We start from the raw sequence: 18,193 nt of genomic DNA, 5'->3' as shown, positions 1-18,193 counted from the left end.
TGTGACTTTATTCCACATCCATGCTGACTACAGAATGTTCAGACAAGAGCTTACAACAGAAGCAGGCAATGTGCCATGGGCAGATCAGCCACAGATGGAAACTGGATGCTTTGCTCCAATTCCTACTGATTAAAACCACATTTCTTTCACTATGGATGAATTGGCAGTTTGGAAATAACAGCGTTGTTCAGCTTGAGTCAAAATGATTTGGGAAGATCTTCTGTCACTGACTTCCAAGAAAGAAGCAAAACGTCTTTTGCAATTCAAGGGAATGGAAGAGCCTGGAAACGTGCTTTATAAAAAGCAATCATGTTGAAAATAAAAAGCCAGCTGTGATCACCCTGTCTGACAATACCTGGATAACTCAAAGCACTGACATCATACAAATTAATCCATATGTATAGCATGTGCAATTCCAAGGAAATAAAGGAGGCAACAAAGATTCAAACACAAAGATACAAATACTGTACAACAGGTCGAATAACTCCCTGTGGATGTCCACTCCATGCATGTATTTTCACAGGTTCATAAGCTAAATCAAAACTTTCTGGGCTGAGAAAGAAGGAAAAGGAACTACAACTGGAGAAATGATAGCTTTGTTGTTTTTTTTTACCGTAACAGAAGAAAAAGAAATATGTTTTCACATATATATAATGTATGTAATCAATCTAGTACAATGGAAAAGTGAATGATTTAAGACAGTTGTGTAATTAACTACATTTCAAAGATTTTCATTCAGAGCGTTGTGGCCAGCAAGATTCCTTATGTCAGCTGTGGATTTAACTATAGGCTATAAAATATATAAATACTAATATATATATACATATATACTTGCTGAAGGTAAACATTTTCTTATGACAGCTCTATGGTATGCTTGCAACATGAAACGACAACACACTGTCAAGCAGATATTCTCCATGCATAGAGAGCATCTCATGCTTTCCTGCTCTTTGGCTGATCACAGCAAATTAAATTTCACACTGAGCAGCTTGGAGGCTTTGAATGCTCCATTGGGTTTAGCTAGAATCAGATAATTACTATAAATGTTTATTTATGCAACCACAGTGATATTTTATGAAACTGATATTATTAAATGTTTGACAAATACTGTGCTATCCACCCAGTTTCCTAGACGTAAGTAAGAGTAGCACACAGGTTTGGAGAAGAAAACAGCCAGGAATCCTTCTGGTTTGGCTCCATCACACCCAGCATATCAACACTAATAGAGATGGATGCAGTGAGTTAACTTAGTTTATGTTACCTTACTGTCAGGATATATCAAACTTTAACACTGCACATGATATTTTAGGTGACAGTGAAGGAAAAGGAATACAGTGACCACCGACACATGTATATAAAATTTACTTAGCATTCAACAAATACAATTTTTACCTATACCCAATTCAGTATAAACATTTCAACTCCACTGTTTCTACCTACCACTTCATCCGTGCCTTTTCTACTTTGTGCTCCGTTATAAATCTCCACTGACAAGGACTCAGGAATTGGGATTTCACTGACAATTTTGCTGAAGCCCCATGTGCAGAGCTGGATGCAGCTGCCTCCTCCCCAGCTGTGCCAGGCTGATGAGAGCATAAGAACAACTTCCATTTGTTATTAAACCCAGCAGCCAGTTAAAAAAAAAGGGGGGGGGGGGGAGGCAAATATGGCAAAGGTGACAAGCTTGCTGTCATTGTTTTAAAACTGGAACCATACTTTAAGCCTTATTTCTGTCAATTACCTTTCTAAAAAAAAAATCCGTTTGCCTTTATGCATGTTACATGAACAAATCAAACATCATTCATACTCTTCTAATGAGGAAGGGATTTTTATTTTCTTTTTTACAAAAAAGAATTACTGTTTTCTTAGATAAAATTAAAACTTTTAAAGTTATCTTTTTATATACGTGCTTTCCTCTTGGACAGGAAACTTACTGTTCCTTTGTTTTAACAAAGCAGGTTATTTAACAGTAGTTTAAAAGCAATAATAAAAGCAGTTCACAGCTAAATTTACTGCTGTAAAATCACTTTTTGAGAAACTTACTGAGCATTAACCAGCCATTTTTTCCTTCATAGGATGTCTTGCTAATTAATTCTAGTTTCGAGTGCTGCTCCTTAAGTAATGTCTCTTACTTTCTTAATAAATTTATTTATTATTAGCCAACGATGTGAGAGGCGGCTGTTGGTGGGATGGCAGCAGAGGGGCACGCTGACACAATGGTGCCTGACATGGAAGTGTGGATGGAGCAAAGGCGCAGAACTGCATTCCTCCTTGCAGAAAAAAATGTCCCCCACGGTCATTCATTGATGCCTGTGAACATTTATGGAGACCCAACTGCCGATGGCAGTGCAGTGAGGCAGTGCGAGGTCCATTTCAGCAGTGAAATAAAGACAAGCCACACTCCAGAGAGTCATGAAGATTTTTACAAGTGCAGCATGCAGGCTCCTGTTCATCAGGAGCAAAAATGCACAGCTAATACTGGTGACTATGATGAAGAATAGCATCTTGTAGCTAAGAATTTGCTCTATGGCATAGTGTTACTGTGCTCTTTGTATCCACAGTAGCTTCCATAGTAATAAACAGGAGTCACTACTTTGGGAGAGACCTAGGTAGCTGTAATACTACAATGTGATGTATTTTATTCAGTTCTCAAACAAATATATACATAGCAGCTTGTGCATTTGCATAGATTTCAGCCTTGCATCCACATCGTTTCTGGTGTACAAAAGCTACTAGAAAGGCTCAAAATCTCCAGCAGCTCCATTACCAAAATGTGAACAAAACAGTTCATATCTGATGAAACAAAGGACAACTGCAGTGCTTTTTCCCAAGAAGGAATGTCAGGCTGAGTCAATTGTACATCAACTGATAATTGACAAGTCTGTACACTAAATGCCTTCAAAATGCTTGGTAAAGAGGTGAAAAAATATTCACATGCAAACAACTGCAGACTTTATTAAATATATGTTCTGAAAGTTAATATTTCCACAATGACATCAATGACATCTGTGATCATTTTATGTTTTAATGGATCCAAACCGAAAGACAAGTGGAGCTGCTAGGGAGGCACTAGCTTCAGCTCTTCCTGAAGCCAAATATTCACTCATCTTTCTTAGTCAAGTCCTAGACTGCTTTTGAAGTAAGAGAAGTTAAAAAATTCCCAATAGGGAGGTACCCTTACTGCTGAGAAGTAAAATGCTTTGTTAAGGGCCATTTATATGGTACGTTATTTGCTGCAGCCTATGCTTTAAAATTTATTATGTATAGAAATAAGAGCTTTGGAAGAAGCTGCATTCAGTGACTCAGTGTTTAACAGAAGCAAAAGGCAGGAATATTCTGAACTGCAGCAGTTACACACTACTGGGCCCTGGAAAGAGGCTCCAGTTAGTAATTCTCTCTGGAGAGGGAATGCTTTAAATCTTTACAGTGTTTATAACCAGAAATGAAGCCATACTGCTGTCATTACAACAGAGCCATCACCTCTGATGCTCCTCAACTCTGAAGCTACTTTGCACGTAAATAACTTAATTCTTACCAGCCCACGTGTCTGAGCTTACAAGAGGTTCTGACTATATAAAAGCCTGTATGCCCAGCTCATCTTGTGTCCTGATCATCAAACTGTCAAGCATAAATCAAATGGAGAAATGCTGATTTGAAAATCATGTCCCTTAATTGCTGCCTAAATTTGAACTCAGAATCCCAATATTTGGCACCTGCTCTTGGAAAACTTAGTGCATATCGTTGCCTCTGCTATTATACAAAAATACTGTTTGTATGGAAGACAGGATTACAGACTGAAGCACATAATTTTGAGGACACATGTAGTTGGCAGTTTCACTTGCTTTTCACATAAAGCACGTAGCATTGCCCAAAACTATAATTAGTCAAATTGAGCTGCTATGCAGTAAGGCTTTACTGGGGGGTTGGAGTGACAGAAGAAAAACGTGCAAGATCTGTGGGGAATAAACATGCACCAAAGATGCAGACAGAATCCCCACACTGCATGCAGGGGCACAGAGCTTGCTGGCTAGTGAGAAGGTTATACAAGTGCTGGGGACCCAGGAAGCAGCACGTAGAGAATGAGGTGCCAGTAACTCCAGTCCACACAGAAAGTTCCCATAACAAGCTGGTAATAAGACTATCAGGCCAAGACTGCAGCCCTCCTACGCCAGCACAAAGCACACTACCAGAAGGCTGCTGACCTGCTCGTAGCCAGGGCAGCCTCTACTCCTCTGACCATAAAGCAGCAGCCACACCTACCTATTCTACTGCATCATATCAAATGTCAAGTATTTATTCCATTAAGGATTCAAAATGCAAATCTGCATATATGTCCATGGAAGAACACGTAAAATATTCATGTTGAAATGTGAGAACAAGGACCATGTTTATACTACCAAGCAGTCAACTATTAAAAGAATATGACAAATCTGTCTGATGTTAAGGAAATGTTTTAAATAGTAGAATACAAGAAATTCAAGAGACCTTATCTTTGGCATAGATAAAAAAATCATATTGTGATTATGTTCCACTAAAATACTGTCCTTCCTCACAGACTTCTTTACTATGTTACTGCAACTACAAAGCTGAGTATCTTTGAAAAACTGGAAGGACTCCCAAAACCCTAGGACAGGATGAGAAGCCACCACGACAAAGGTCTCAGGTAGATATAAGGATTAAATGAAGTGCTTTCCATTCCGTGCAAGATCTCTGCAGGAACCAGGTGTACCAATTTCCACAACAGCACAAGGCAGCTCTAACCTGAGCAAATAAAAATAACACCTTGCAGCTTCTCTCCCTCCCCACGCTTTGCCTTGCAGTGGGGGGACATAACACAGGTAATTCAAAAGAGCCAAGACATAAAAACAAACAAACAAACAAAAAAAAAAAACAAAACTAAAAGCAGCTGAAATGAGCAACATCACTTAAATATTTTATTATCTTTAAAGTGAATAAAAGCCTGTGCAAAAAAGCCCCACAACAACAGGCCACAAAATAAGTATCCTGATATGATAAAACTAGAAAGAAAGATGGACAACTGCTTCTGAAGCTCATGAGAGAAATAGAAGTATAGGCAGATTAATTAAAAAGGAAGAAGTGTCATCATAATTAATTCAGGCATGTAAGAAGAACAGGGACAACAAAATTCTTATAATGGAATTCAGCTTATTTTAAATGCAATGGATTTGACTTCTGCAATCATTTACAAAGCTGTCTAGGTTGACTAGCTCTTAATAAAGGTATACATAAAAGGAATAAATTGATTATTCAGAGAAAAGTCCTTTGTCATACCAGATGCAAGGGATGCAGGCATTCTCACCCTCCTTCCAATGTCTCTCAGCAAAATGAACCAATTCTCAAGTAGATGTACTCCAAAGCAGAGTACAAACACACATGGCTTTTGGCTGCCAGATACTGCTTCCGCTCACATAACCAGGAGTGGAAACTTGCTTTACTGGAAACATATTTGTTTGAGAAATTTGTTATAAAGAACAGACTGGAATCCTTTAATTAAAACATTAACTAATATAAAACAAAGGTAGAGAAAAAGAAAATCTCACTACTTGGGCTTATTTGACTGAAAAGGCTGGTGTTAGATTATTTAGCATATAGAGACCTGGGCAGGAAAGGTGTATATTAGAGATTATGCCTTCACTTTCAGAATTTAGGACAAGAATTCACAATGTAGTTCAAGTATTCAAGTTCATAGTATTCAACTCTAGTGATTTGTGATTTATTATATCTTCTAATTAACATATACATACAAATGAATTCAAAAGTGCAGTCACAAACATCACTTGCTCACTGATCCATCATCACATCGCTAACAGATCTAGCTTAATCACATTTTATCAGTTTTTTTTGATAACAAATTGTTTGTTGTCTCACCTCATCTAATCTCTAAACAGATATATTTTATTAGTCAGAGCTGAGTGAACTTTGTGGAAGACTTGCTGTCTTTCTTGTTCTTTCACCCATATAAGCAGAGCAATTAATGAAAGATAATTAAACACCTGGTCTAAAATTACATCACCTGAAGGACTTTGCTGGATAGAACTGGCATCTATCAAGTCACTGAGAGCTGAAGAATCATTACAAAAATGGAGTTTAAACAAGTTCCTCCAAGGAATTCAGCCACGTAAAAACAGCGCAATGCTGCACATTAAACTGGAACAGGGAAGAGGGGTAAGAAAGATGGCAGGGAGTGTTGCCCGTACATATGATGGAGTTATTCTATAGAACGGACACCATTTGTATCATGATCAGGGGAGGTCAGCTTCTAACAGTGGAATTTTGCTAAAGACCATCCAATAGGAATGAACAAGTGAATTAAACCTTCCATAAGCAACCTGAGGAAGTCTCCAGATCACAGATCCTGGCTCTTCTGAGAGACTAATCTCCCTGATATCTGTTGCCCAAGAGTGAGCCTGGGACAACCTCTTAACACGCATACAAGATGGGCCAACCAAGTCCTGGCCACTCACAAATATAGAAGTACCAGGGAACATATTAAACCCTGAGTGAAGGAAGGATGGCAGTTGGTAAATCTGGAGCTTCAGGAGAGCAGACCTTGGCTTATTCAGAGAACTGGTAGATGGGATCATGTGGGAGGCAGCTCTGAAAGGCAAGAGTTTGAGAGAGCTGACAGGTTTTCAGAAGCAATCTCCTGCTAACAAGGATGGCCCATCCCAATACTGAGGGAAAAAAAAAAGACTAGACTTTTGAGAGAGTGATGTGGCTAAATGGGGAACTCATGTCTGAGCGCTGATGTAAAAAGAACATTAAAGAAGGCTGAAGCAAAGACAGACTTGAAACAAAGAACACTGACAAACTGCCTGGGCATGCAGGGCTCTTGTTAGGAAAAAAAAAATTCAATGAGAGCTGAAACTAGCAAGGGACTTGGTAGGCAAGATGAGTTTCTGCAACTACTTAAGCAATATAATAAACAAAAACATGTAGAACCACTCCCGAGTAAGGCAGTGATTAATGACAGGTATTCAATGCTCTTTTTGCTTCCCTCTGCTGTTTTCCAAAGCCTTTGGTTGTAGACTTAAAGAAGCAAAGAAAAAAGAGCATTCAGTTATATACCTCTTGAAAAATTTCAGCCCCAAAACATCTGTAGGGCCTGATGGGACGCATCCAAGAGTGGCTGGCTGATGTTACTGCAAAGCACTTCTTTATTATCTTAGAATGGTTGTTCCGGTATAGACGGATGGACAACTGGCTGAACTGTTTGGCTCAAAAGTATTGGTTAACAGAAGAACATAAGAAGGTCTCATAAGCCAAAACAGAAGGTTCCAACTTGATATGACAGAAAACAAAATGATTTTCCAGAGTTAGAAAAATGCAGTGAAACAAACACGTTACTCATCAATAATATTTTGCAGATTACTATTTTGCCATACTAAGCCATGGTACACAAATGTCTTTAGAAGAAAGACTTTCTTTTGTCATGGTGTTTAGGTGTAACTGAATGTTCAGAGAAATCATTATTAGTAACAAGGTTGCAGCATAAGGTATTGTTTAAAATTCTTGATTATCTACCAGAATATTAGCATTACCAGGAATAGCTATCCTATTCTTGATTATGTAATCAAGATTATGTAGTCAAGAAAAACTTTTGAAAATAATATACAGAATACAAACTACTTTTAATCAGCAGTGAAATACCAAGATACTGGCACTGATTATTTCACTGCTCTAATGACATCTGAAATGGATTCCAAGTGTTGTGCTTGATTGCTTCCCAGCTGATCAGGATTCTGTTCATCACTTCTAGCTGCTGGAATTCTGAGATTTCTTGGAGTTCCTTTGCAAAGGCTTCAGACTTGCTTCAGATGGAAAGCTGCAGTGCATGCTTTAAAACAGTCATTACAAACATACTGAGCTCTCCACGATAAAACATATTAGTAAAGCTGACTGTAGCTTTCTTTAATAAAATGCTGCAATAGTAACTATGATACACTGCCATTAACCCTGATTTTAATATAGTTTTAATATAACTGACACACACAAGTGAATTAGAAGGTAATTTGAGATACTGAATAAAATACATATAAGCAAAATCTACAGTTGTTAAAATTAAACAAAAGCCTTATGTAATTTTTAATTTTTCCTATTAAAAAAAAAGATTTTTAATCCTTCCTTTTATTGAACTAACATGATAAAGGAATTATTTTTAGAGAGACTCCTCTGTGGAATAGCATGGAATGACTGAAGTACCATACAACTGAAAACGTGCAGTATGGAGGTCCAAATATCACTCACTAGAGTGGTGAAGCTGTATTTGAGGGGTAATGTGTTTGAGAAATAAGACATCTCATCAAGCACAGTTTTAGTACCAGAATTAGACTTTGTGCTATTTGATAATGGAATATGAGAACTCTTTTGGCTCTCTTCTTTTTTTTTTTTTTATCTGAGCTATAACTGCTGAACACAACACTACAGTTTCAAACATGCCCCCTAAGAGAACTCATTTAGAAACTCATTCCTCCCTGAGTAGAAAGTCACACCGATTCCTAGAGCTTAGTATGTAATGTGACAAGTATTTTCTAAGTATTTCAGAAGCCATCCCTACAAAGAACTCAGAAAGGTTTCATTTTTAACATGAGGGGATTTCCATTTGATACAAAACAAACAAAAAATCACCAAAAGCAAAACCAACAAAAACAAGCAGCAAGTAAGTTCTTACAAAGCCAACAACTTGGCTTCTTATTGCCAATGTCTTACAATGTTGTTGCAAAAGAACTGCCAGGTCACAGCCTGAACCAGCAAAAGCACCCGAGTGACTGAAGCAGGAGCGCAGATCCGTGCATCCTCTCTGCCCCTCTGAGTGGTGCTTCTGGATGTGTTTCTGGGAGTGTACATGCACTCACAGCCTGTGTGGTCTGTCTCCCCCTTTCTTTTTCTGTAGCACCAGATTTTGAACCAGAGAAGGCAGCATTTCTGAGCTCACCCTTTTTTTCCAAACTGTTGCTGGGAGGGGCAAGTTCCTCTTCCTTTAACATCTTGCTCTATAGTGGCTGAATTTCAAATAAGGGCTCTGTCATGCCTTTGTTTGCTGTACAGTTCTACAAAGTAACAGCCATTAATAAGCCACACCAAAGACACTGTCAGTATGTGCTTAAAATAGATGTTGTTAAAACATGGTGTGGGCTGTCTCACTCTGAAATATATTTTCTCAGATTTTTTATTTAACCTTTTTTGGGTTTTGAAAGAGTTTCTATTCCAGAGACAGAGAAAAAAAAAAAAAAAAGGTAGGAGAAAATGCTCTGAGAAGCCTATTATTTCACTTCAACTATTGTTTCAAATTATTTTAAACATACAGATTCAGATTTACCTTCCTTCTGACTCAGCATTTCTGTCACTCTTGCTGTATCACATTATAACTCTCTGCCCCTTGGGCAAATAACGAGAGAGCACTAACCCCCAGATATCTCTGTGAAACCTAACAATTCACTTCTATCTCAGGCTCTCATCAGTTTGGACAGAAAGACAAAAGGCTGACTGTAAAGTTGTGTTTATATGTTTACTAGCATAAGACACAACAAATCATTCGCACAAAACCAGTAATGAAATAGGACTAAGTATCACTGGTTCAATTGTTCCAGATGAACATTCTAAAATTCCTTTTAGCAGTATATATTTTGTCTTGTCAAGCAGCTAAGGTTTTAAAATCTACTTTGCAGGACAGCAAATGAATTCGTGAAAGATGTCTAATACACTCAAACCTTGCTGCACAATTAAGGCCAGGAAGCATCATCTCAGGTAAAGCAAAGTATGAAGGACTAAATTTTAGCATCCTCTCATGTTGGATCACTGCATTGTCAACTGCATAGCTAAGGCTGTCTGCAGCTCTGCTTGTTACTGGGACTAAGAGATTGAAGATGCTCTGCATAGATCCGCTTTTGAGACCACTTGTCAATCTGCAAGATTATCTTTCTGTTCAGTTTCAGTAAAAGTATTCATCTTCTTAAAATGGAAAATTTTATGAGTCTGTTTTAAAGTTACAACTGCCAAATTTTGGAACCCACCTTTCTAGGTCCTCTATCATTCTTCCTACGGCTATACACACTGAGACGCTGATCTCTGCTTCCTGCAGCAACAGGACATAATGCTACAGCTTGAATTTGCTGACTTTTAGCATTTTTAGAATTTAAATACTGAAGCTGCTTAACTTATTAAGCATTAGAAACAGCTTCACTAACTTTGGGTACTCTAAGAGTTATAACTACCTTTTTTTTCTTTCGCGTTGTTTTTCTCAATGGCTAGAATAATCGTTTAGCTTATCAAAGAAATTTGTTTAGAAGAAAGAGTTTCAGCATGTTCTCTCAAGATGTTTATTTCAAAGTGCATTTCCTCAGGCCCAATGGAAAAACAAAGAAACAAAAAAACAGCTAACAGAAATGCACCCCTGAAATCAGTGACACATAAAATGAACAAATGAGAATACATCTCAATAATAATAACAAAAAAACCTCTATTTTTTCCAGACACCAAAATTGTAGGATACCAAATGCTATGAAAGCATATTGTGAAGTCGAGGCCTTGTTGTGTTATGGCCAACAATACAACAAAAATCACAAAACCATAACATGTTGCCTCTCTGAAATAAAAAGAAAATGGATTGACCCCAGTCCACATTTTTGATCGCCTTACCTGGCATTCCATGGATAAGATCTCCACACAACACGAAGAACCTGGGTTTAGGGTTTAGTTTGTTAATGGCCTGCACTGCTTGCTCTGTTAATTTTATTTCTTCTCCCCATTCATCATCTCCACTTCCTGTATTGCCGACTGCCCAAGCTTTTATAAGTCCAAACTGAGGATCTGCTCCTTGGATGAAGTAGAAAGGTCCCTTCCATTGGTACTCATCACCTAAAAATATTGAAAAAAAATTAAAAACTGCAGATAAACACATATGAAGAAGTAGAGAAAATTATGAGAATGAAAGTTTCCATGCCCCATTAAATTAATTTTTCTTCACCTACATAAGTTGAGGCCATGTTAATGCAAGTATAGAATTCTGTATTCATTGACAGAGGATAAATCTAAAGGCAGAAGTGCAAAATTTTCTTCTATTGGGTAGCTGCAATAAATGAAAGTATATTAATCTAATTATACCATGGTAATTGCAGACTAATAAGAGGAAAACTGTGTGAAGAACTCAATGAATACTGTTGGAAATTGCAAGAGTACAACACAGCAGTTTGTAACATTACATTTCACTTGATTCTTTTAAGACTCCAATTATTCCTCCTTTAATTAACAAGTTTAAACATACACAACATATTTTACATTTTACCACCTCAGTAGGCTTACATTATTGAGTTAAATGCTTTTTTTAACACATTCTCTAGAGTTAAGAGATAAAGGCCACTGAATACAACTGCAGTCAGCAAATGCAAACCCCAGCAACACTGAATTAGCAGCAACAACGGAAAGAAATCGTAATTTAAGCTGCCAGACAGCTCCCAAGAACTATTAGGGAGAAAAAAATCGATTGGTAGAGTCAGTGAAGGTGAAGGATACAATGGAATTTGTTCTACAGTTTTCTTGAATACTTCTTTCTTCAGTACTACAACACCAAGTAATTCAAAAGTGTGATATGTAAGACTGGCTGCTAGCAGCTATAAACCAGAAGGGTTCCCCGTTCCCTAAATTACGTATCAACTCTTAATTCAAGTATAAACCAGCACCCTGCGGTAGCTGTCTAAACACACTCATCCGCAACCTGAATAATTCAGATCGGACAACTGGATCTGTTTTTCCTACTTTTTACTCTTCTGAGCATGTTTAATTCATACACTGGTTAAAACATTTAGTTAGATTGTTTTTTTTCAGTATTTCAACCATCAGGAAGTCACTGACTACATCAATTTGTAGCTGAATCTAAAAAAAAAAAAAACACAGCAAATAATTTCAAGTTATAATATGTGAATATATTTACGTATAATGTCAGTCTGATCTGAAGCAGCTTGAGACAAAACTAGGTTTATCCTCCACTAACGGTGCATAAGCAAGTAGCAGGCCTACCACACACATTTACGTATGGTTTTCTTTTAAGTGGCCTAGAACTGGGCCTTTTTATGCTGTAGGAAGAGGGGTAAGTTTTATTCACTGAAGGTAAGAAGGCAGGGGTCAGAATTCAGCTGCACTGTGGATATGGATGGGTGGGGGTGGAGGAGAAGGAACGTGGACAACTCCTTGCAGTGCTGCTGCCTGTTGCTATGGCATCGGATCACTGCCAGTGCACGCTTCTACATTTTAGTTAATGTAATGTTTAAGTATCAAAATTACTTATCTGATAAAACTGTTTGCTAATTCATACTAACATTCCTTGTTATACATCATAATCTGTTTTATAAATAGAACTTTCAGATTTTAATTCTGAAATGAACTTTTCTTCTACATATTCAGAAATGAGATGATCTATCTACCCATGAGTTTTTAATAGCAGCCTCATGGACCTGCTCAAATAGCACAAAGCAGTTTAGGTTTTTATTCTGTGGGCCTTGCATGAAAAAATGAATAATATGTCTGTCATAAAAATGAGCTTGTGTGCTCCATCAAAGGCAGTATTTGCATGGAGAAGTTACCTTACAGGTTATAAAGACACAACTTAAGAAAGCTGGCATGAGAAATCCTTTATGACCTATACATAGTGAAGGCTGAAAAGAGAAAGTCTGTCGTAAGACCTTGTTGTGGAGAAGGAAGTGCTACAACCTCAGATTCATCAAATAGATGCTCAGAGAAAAAAAAGATGAGATCTCTGAACAAAGTGACTCTTAACATCTATCCCTTTGAGACAATAACTTGGGATCTAGTATTAATTATGAATGTTAAGCAAAAACTACTTATTTCACACTGATTAATCTGCAGCCAATAGTTTTTACAACAGTAAAAATCTAGAGACATTTATCTACTTATTTTTACAGGAACCACTCAGAAAATAAAAGTAATATTTGTTCTGAAGGACAAAAGGTTTCCCTTTTGGATGTATTTTCTCTCTCCCCTCCTGAGTCTCTGAGATGGCACAGGCAGCTGATGCAGCTGCAGCAGCCCAGGGATCACACTTGGACTAATGAAGAGTTGCACCCATAGCATTTGAGCAGAGAAACGATGTAAGGCAGACTGCTTTCAGGGAGCCTGCAGAGATGGAACAAAAGAAGCTGCAAGGCCAGGGCAGGGCCAATATAAGCTTCATGGATTTTTTTCCTCCCCTGCCTTATATCTGTGCCAGTACAGTAACTCTGTAGGTTTTAAGCACCTGAATGTTTCCAAGACTGTGCACAGATGCTCTGGTTTGGGTGGGTGGGTGATGGTCATGTGAGAAAGAGAGAGACACACACATAGAAAAGATGAATTTGTAAAGAGAAGTTCAATAAACAGATGGAATCAAGAAGTGGAAGAAAAAAGGAGAAACAGAAGATGCGGGGGTGGGGGTGGAGAATTGCTGGGGAGAAAAGAAAAGACATAGGAGGTGAAAAGAGAAAAAAGTGATGCTACAATTCCCTGTGGGAAAGAAAATAAAAACGATAAACTTATGAAGCGGGGAGAACAGGAGAGATACAGGAATCAGGATGATATACATAACACTGACTTAAAGAATTAGTTAAATTAACTGGTCTTTGTCAAATAATTTAGTCAAAAGCTTTTTTTTTTTTTTAATAATTTATCAAATAGTTACAGAAAATAAAAGCGACACTGAATATATTTTCTGTACCATTTCCTTGTTGCTCAATCACTCCAACTAGAAATAAAAAAAAAATCCTATCAAGTATTCAAACCAAATTGAACCAGCTTATTTATTGTGTGGTATTCAGTTTAGCTTAGTACATACCGACTTTCCCACATACAAAGAGAACCCCACTAGAATTCATGCAAACAGAATATATGGACATCCACTTTTCACCTAAGAGTTTATCAGGAACATGGTTCAATTACTACAAAGTACTATGAATAAAAACAGAACGTCGTAAAGAAAATTGTGTTAATACAACAGCAGTGGTGTCAGTTAGCACATTCACCAACTCTTCAGCCCCATTCTGAATTCAGCTCTTCTGGCAAACAACTCTTACTTGCCCGCACTGTCTGCCTGCAGAGCAGTTCACATACAGTTTTCCCTCAAGTCCCCTCAAGCAGACTCGTGACAGCTCCACAGTACCGGTGGCATTTCCAGTATTTCCCTGTTGGGATTTTCAACAGCAGTGAGAGGTACCTTTTAGGTTGGTTTTGTTTTTCCTCTAGACTCTCCAACATTTCACAGGAATGAAGCAGTTAGGAAAAGTTATTCCTGCCTGCATCTGTAAGTGGATGCTATGATATTAGAGGAGAAGGGATGTAGGCACACACCTTGTGCTTTTTCAGTATAACAAGGGTAGTAATAAACACAAAAAAATCTCCTCATTCTGATGTTGGATTTGCCAGAGGACTTAATGTCACTTATCAGAAAGATCACTGAAGCAACTGAAATGTGGGTTTTCCTCATGTTTAAAACTTGGGTTGCTAACCAAAGATTAAATGCTTTTGTTCTGCTTTTTGCACTTCCTGAAACATTTTATTTTGGAAGATAAAGATGGGCCAAATCCCTCTTCTTTTTTTTTTAATAATCTTCTAAGTGAAGGCAGTATTTGTACATTACAAATAAATGAAATGGCAAAAAAATCTTCACTGCAATTGTTTTGCAGTTTATCTTTAAGACAGTTTGTTTTCATTCCTCTCAGTCCTGGCACAGTTTAAAAACCAATAAAGTATCTCACCAAACCCTTAATAATTTCTTGTTTACTATTAAAACATTATCAGGAGTTACAGCTTAAAAAAAACCCACCATTATTACTGCTTGGATGTCCAAACAAAATATTTCAATCTAATCAAGTGTTCACTCCTTTCAATTGGGTTTTCCAGGTGTACCTCAGAGATGACCAAAAGGTATGACAATAGAATTCTGCTAAGTGACCAAGGGGAATTACTCCCGAATAGTTCTCCTAATTTTAAAATATAAACTTTTAAAATATCAAGCTAGGAAATGTCCCCTCAAATATAAACAATTTATGGGTACTGAGGGCTATTAAATGCTAAAGCCTAGTCGTGCCCACCCCTAAATTTAACACATAAGCTTACTGCAAAACTTCTGCAGCCTAAGACTGCCGGTGTGAAGGGGGACGACTTGCAAACAAAATCTCACTCAAAAATACTGCTGTTGAAGAACTCCAGAACAGAAAACGTCACACGCAAAGATCCATCTTTCATGTGTAAGCCAGATAAAAGAAATCAACTGCAGTTGTATTCTTTTTTCATGAAGCTTTTAAAAAGAGCAAAAATCCTTAAAGGCAGCGTGGAAACTATTCAAAGATGCTGACCCAGAGGCTCAGACCATATGCACAGTATTTACTGAGGAGAACTTGAGAAGACAAAAAGAATCCAGCCTGACTAAACAATACAGTCAGCAGCCATAAGCAGAGTGCAAAGAAGAGGACAACAGTTTTTTTTTAAATAAAGTTCAAGAATCCAAAATAAGGAAAACAGGAAAGATTTTGTATACTGGAAGGTTTGTTTTTAAAGGTTTCCAGGTTTATACACTGTCAATCCGAGAAGTCGAGCTAAAAATGTGAAAAAATGTAAAGGATATCAAGCTGAGATTTAATAAAGCCCTTTTCAGAGGCATGATGAGAGGGCAGCCTGTCAGACACTCATTCAGGCTAACAAACATACAAGATGCACCCAAAGATAAAGACAACACAGAAAAACAAAGTAAGTTTTTACAGCCATGTTAATTCAGAAAACCCAAAGCCAGAATCCTCCCTTGCAGACAGACCATGTTCGACTGGAATCATACTTGACATTACTTACTGTGATTATTTCACCTCTCTTACCAGCGCTGATCTGGTCATGACATTCATTTCTGTAAACCCTACCAAGAATTTAGGCACTGAAAGATTCTGCAGGCATTAGGAGATGCTCCCTCCTGCATCATGCAGTTGCCCTACATCTCTTCTCACACATACAGGATACCTTGCAAGAAATATAAATACTATTTCCTCTACTTAAGAAGAAAAAAGTAAATAAATCAACCTGACAATGGCTGATGGCTTGGTTACTTTACAAAAGGGCTCAACATACTTCCACAGAAATTCTCTTTATGGTATGGTTTTAGCATTAGAGGTTTTGTGACAGGTAGTGGAGAAGACAGAATTTACCCACATATACACTCCTTTATACATTCAGTAAAGAATAATAAAACTAGCAGAATTCTTTAGTGCCTTTTCTGCCTTTGTGAAATTATAGAGAATGTGTTAAAAAAAGAAATCCAAAGAATACAGAGGTCTCCTTTCAACAAAGTGAAGAATTTACATGGTTCCTGCTAAGATGCTCCATCAGCTACATGGGTATCTTAGACTTCTAACTTAGAGCTTGTGGTCCACGAGTGATGTATGAAGAGCAGATCAGAGTACAACTCGTGCAAGTGGATTGAACAGATGACTATTAGGGGATGGAGTTAATCTTTGATTACGTTTGTTTTTTAAATTACTTTGTCCTTAAAAAGTTGTGTTGAACTTTAGTCTCTAAAGAACGAACTAAGTAAAACATTACCATAGTAGCATTGCACTCAAAGATGGTATTTGGACTATGACAGCTAACGCATCCTAAACACAACTAAAAGCCAACAATCATTAAGGAAAGTCTTATTATTATTTGAAGAACATCAAACAAGAACTCATCAATAGAAAGGGCACCTGGAAGACTGATACCTAAGTCACATTTTTCCATCCACGTTTAAGGGAATTTTCAAGAAATACCTGATGCAGGTTTTCTTCTGAGACTTTTACTCTTTGAACACTCAGAGGATGTAACTCGATGGCTTGTCTGCCATCTGTCCCCTCACTAAACACTGTTCCAAACCAACAAGACCACTTGCAATTATTAATAAGCTGCCAGAACGTATACTTCACATACTCAGAATTGGTGACTTCTTTTTATTTAGCAACAAGTAAAATCAAATATTTCCAAACAATAGCCAAGAAAATACCGCAAATGATTGAATAGCCTTGCCCACCTCATCACACCAATACCACATGTAATTTATAAACAACTGGATAGAAAAAGAACACCCTCTGTGTGTGACAGTACTAAAAGGCAGAGCTTTTAAGAGCCTGAGAAGTTCAGGAAAGTTCAGAATCCCCATCCTTACCCAACTCTACAAACAGACAAGAAGCATTCTGTGAGTACCCACACGCATTTGTTGACCCACCCAAAAGAGCAGCAGCAGGTGAGAGCCACTTCTGGCCTGGCTTGGCCAACATGTAACTGGCCTGGGAGGAGGTGAGTGTGCAACCACGTCCACTGCCAGCCCGAGTGGGTAACGGTGCTGCTCTGCGCCGAGCCAGCAGTCCTCCAGCCTGGAGGAGGCTGAAGCGCCGCGGAGAAACCAGAACCCAGCTGTTAAACAGGCACAGTGCAGGCATTCAAACGTACAAACATACCGGCAAACACAGAAGTACAACACAGCACGTGGGAGCACGCTGCTGGTGCCAACAAACTGCTTCCCAATCCGCAGCACTCAAGTTCAGCAGTACCGACGAGCACTTAAAGATCACCGTTCGTTTCAGACCCGGCGTCAGACGTCGTTGGCTTCGTCTCCACGGCGCAGCACAGGGCCCGGCTCCGCGCGGCACGGCGCTGCCGACAGCGCCCGCTCAGCACCCGCGGCACCGCGTGAAGGCGGCACCGCGTGAAGGCCCCTCCACGCTCCCGACGCCCCCCCCCCCCCGCGCTGAGCGCGGCCCTCCGCTCCCCGCCGCGGCCCGGCCCCCGCCCCCCACGCCCGGCTGCGCGGCAGGGAACACAGCCCGCCGGAACACGCAGCCCTCCGCCGGCGTTCCGCGTACCCTGGCGGAAGGCGGTGAGAGTCCTTCCCCGAGCTCTCCGGAACACGTCCCCCGCCGACACCACAGCGCTCATGGCCGACAGCCGCCGCCGCGCCCCGGGAGAGCGGCACCGCCTCGGTCGTTCCGGGCTCCGCCTCATTCGTTCCGGGCTCCGCCTCGGTCGGGGCGGGGCTCGGGGCGGTGCGGAGCGGAGCGGAGCGCTGCTGGGGCGCTTCGGCTGCGGCGGACCAAACGTGCCGGATTTTCTTCAGCTTTTTCCTAACCTGCAGCCTGAAGCGAACCGGATGTCATCTAAAAGCACCGGG

General features: G+C 39.2%; 1 protein-coding gene across 1 annotated transcript in view; it reads right to left on the bottom strand.

Moving 5' to 3' along the window:
- The window catches only part of CPPED1 (calcineurin like phosphoesterase domain containing 1), a 37,208-nt gene extending 19,232 nt beyond the window's left edge, over window positions 1-17,976 (bottom strand). Inside the window, exons 1-2 of the mRNA XM_065732966.1 lie at window positions 17,889-17,976; window positions 10,660-10,878 (exon numbers count right to left, since the gene is read on the bottom strand). Coding sequence (XP_065589038.1) covers window positions 10,660-10,878; window positions 17,889-17,961 — 292 coding nt within the window. The 5' untranslated portion in view covers window positions 17,962-17,976. The remainder of the gene's footprint in view (window positions 1-10,659; window positions 10,879-17,888) is intronic.
- Window positions 17,977-18,193: the final 217 nt, after the last annotated feature.

The sequence above is a fragment of the Cyrtonyx montezumae genome, unplaced genomic scaffold (assembly GCF_038088225.1).
Source record: "Cyrtonyx montezumae isolate F1298 unplaced genomic scaffold, pur_monq_1.0 scaffold_16, whole genome shotgun sequence".
Taxonomy (NCBI): Eukaryota; Metazoa; Chordata; class Aves; order Galliformes; family Odontophoridae; genus Cyrtonyx; species Cyrtonyx montezumae.
The sequence above is the reverse complement of the archived record's forward strand: the minus strand, read 5'-3'. Positions and strand labels throughout refer to the sequence as shown.